Genomic DNA, 2,984 nt, shown 5'->3' with positions numbered 1-2,984 from the left:
AAAGGAGCCCTAAAACTGCAGAAACTACAAATTCAAATCAAATACTCCCTCTGTTCCAAAATAGGTGAGTAGGTTTTATGTAGGATTGCTAATCGTTCCAGCTAAAACCGATGAACCTACAAATTCATTCTGCCCTACCAGAGCTGCCGTCTACAGAAAACCCAAACTAGAAGTAAAAAGCTGCACCCAGAAGAGATACGATTCACAGAGAAGTAAACAGACAAGCAGAAATGCAGAAACACACAGGCCGCAACAACAATATTCATCGTTCAGGCGTGCCAGACCATCGGGCATAACTTGGCAATTCAGAGTACATCACCTCAACAACTAGCTAAACCGGCAGCTAGACACAAGCTAGTTTCCAAAAGTCAAAGTTCAACCAGCCAGACCTAGAGCTGGCACACTTGTGCACAGCACGGTTTACATACACACAACTTGATTTCGGCCCTCGAAAGAAAGAGCTCGATTTCGGTGAACAACCATACACCACAGAGACCCCAGTTACGGATCCTTCATTGCCTGATCAGCTGCATATATGGTTAAGTTTAAGACCCATTCAGAAATTTAGATCATAAAGAAAGGCGAGCGGTCAGGAAGAGGTGTGGTTCAAAGATTCGCCCCAGGATTACCTGTGTAGCTGAGGTTCACTTGGAGACTTTTATGTTAGCGAGGGCAGCAAGAGCCTCCACGATCTTGCCTTCATTGATGGACCTAGTAGCCTGTGCAAAGAAATTTGGATTTTGCAGGACTGAGTTCCTGGTAAAATATGAAATGGCATATATCCCAAATGTCAGCAAAAGACACTGACCTTGAGAGACGGTATCAGTGCATAAACCTCTTCGATGGTCTCAGGCCCAATGTTCGCTATCATGCATATCTGTTACAGGTACAACAAACCATTTTATGTTTGAGATGAGGGAAATGAGATACAAGAAGGTGAGAGGAAAAGAAGGCTTACGAACCTCGCCATCATTAACACCATAGTCTTTAAGAGGTCTGCAGCTACGAATCAAGGAAAATAACTACAAAGTGGTTGCTTGGCGAAACAATTTAACTGCGTAACCACAATGCAATCTCTAATATTAGTTCTTAACCAAAACAAAGGATACTCCAGAATTTCTTTCACCGACTTCGCAGAGGTGAAGTGATTTCCTTCTTTTGCATATTGAAAGGCCTTGTCAAACGACCTGCCGGTGCAAGAAGAAAAGATTAAACATGGAGTCACACAAGCTAACAGACTGGAACACCACATAAACAATTATTAGCGGAACATAACAGAATTAAAACAAGAGATATTCCTTACTCGGGAATTTTTATAGTCGGATCCTCTGATAAGATAGCCATATGTCCTTGAATTTTCTGCAACATTTCTGCTGCTTCACAGTTCGATAACAATATAGAATTTGGAGGCATATCTGCAACCAATTGTTATGCAGAAATCAGCTTGCCTTTTTTACGTTTAGACAGAAGGGACGTTTGAAAATCATAATATAAGATGTGTGCCCGTTTCAAATGATGTAAAACTAACAATCTCATTATACGGAACTTCTCAAGTAAAGAACCTACTGAAATTCCATAAACTACCGAACTTTAACTACTATTAAGGTTACTATGAAATAAGCTTCTAGAAAAATAGAGGATATTTCAATGGAAGAAACTGACCGAGCTGAAGCTTTAGTTCTGCATCAGACATTGCAGGCTTTGCATTTGATGCGGAGCCCTTCCCGCCTTTCCCAGCACAAAATGCCTCCCCTCCTTTGCTACCTTCTCCTATGAGAACATAATACATGAAAGACACAGAAAGACAATCTATTGTGTAACTAGAACTTTCAGTTTTATCGGCAACTCTTGAATGGATGAATGTATAGCAAAAGTACAAAACGATGCATCCATACCATTAGAAAAGGATGAAGCCTTTCCACCAGTTTTTAGGCTATCAGATGAAGCTTTCCCATTTGACTTGGAGTGTGTGGGGGGAGCCTCTTCTTCGAAAAAATCTAAATACAGGCAGTGATATATGAGGTTCTTGTATATTTTCAACTATATATCAATACAGTACTCACATTGACTTATTCGGTTTCATTCAACTATCCGGTAAATTTTAGTGCTTATTTATGTACTGTGATCAGATATTCTGCCCTATCTAATACTGCAATAGTTACAGTGTAAGCAGCTCAATGATTACCATTTGTTATGCACAGCCATAAATTGGGGAAACAAAACAAACAGTGTCTTGCCTTCAACTACAAACGATATGAAGTGCCCTTTCACACTCAATGTAATGGTAAATAACATCAACTATGAGCAAATAGTCAACGAATCATCTGCAAATAAAACCAAAGGGGAACCACAAACATGGTATATAATTCTCTTCCGACATTTTTTTTCTGTAGTATTTGATCAATCCTATGAAGGCTGCCAAGATATGGATTTGGGGAGCGTAGAAGGTTGCGGGAATCTTCTAGTTAAATCATTCTTTAATCTTTACTGGAACAAAAAGTATCATTTAAAGTTTTCAAACAGAAAAGTTTACTACCTTCTTGCTAAAGATGCCCTAAGCCCTAGGGTAGCAGGGTACAACCGTACAAATGGAATTTTCTTGACAGTGATAAATAAAACACAATGATCATATCAGACAGATAGCTCGTAACGTGCTAGCAGACACAAGTGATATTCTTTAATTCTTATAACAAAAGCAAATACCAAAGGATTTTCTCATGGAGCAGAGCTGTGATAAGTGTAGTAAAACTAGATTTAAGTAGAACAGCGGTGTGAACACATTTACCTCTGCGGTCATATCGTAGAAACTTTTATTTTCTTGTCACGATGATTTTCCACTTCACCCTAAAATTCTTTGAACTGCTCAAATGTTTCAGACTTATGTTTCATCAAGTAGATATCCCCATATCTGCTCAAATCATCTGTGAAGGTCAGAAAATAACGATACCCGCCACGAGCCTTAACACTCAAAAGATCGCATACAT

The 2,984-nt window shown here is 39.2% G+C and overlaps 1 protein-coding gene across 1 annotated transcript; it reads right to left on the bottom strand.

Moving 5' to 3' along the window:
- Positions 1-231: 231 nt before the first annotated feature.
- On the bottom strand, positions 232-2,049 carry LOC125530653 (DNA-directed RNA polymerases IV and V subunit 4-like). Its single transcript, XM_048695042.1, has 8 exons — positions 1,896-2,049; positions 1,663-1,770; positions 1,304-1,415; positions 1,110-1,187; positions 963-996; positions 809-877; positions 630-719; positions 232-527 (listed from the first exon to the last, which is right to left on the bottom strand). The coding sequence occupies exons 2-7, from the start codon at positions 1,691-1,693 to the stop codon at positions 645-647; spliced, it is 399 nt and encodes a 132-aa protein (XP_048550999.1). The 5' UTR covers positions 1,694-1,770; positions 1,896-2,049; the 3' UTR covers positions 232-527; positions 630-644.
- Between the last annotated feature and the right edge of the window lie 935 nt (positions 2,050-2,984).

The sequence above is a fragment of the Triticum urartu genome, unplaced genomic scaffold, assembly GCF_003073215.2.
Source record: "Triticum urartu cultivar G1812 unplaced genomic scaffold, Tu2.1 TuUngrouped_contig_6466, whole genome shotgun sequence".
Classification (NCBI taxonomy): domain Eukaryota; kingdom Viridiplantae; phylum Streptophyta; class Magnoliopsida; order Poales; family Poaceae; genus Triticum; species Triticum urartu.
Note: the sequence above shows the minus strand (reverse complement) of the source record. Positions and strands in the feature narration are given on the sequence as shown.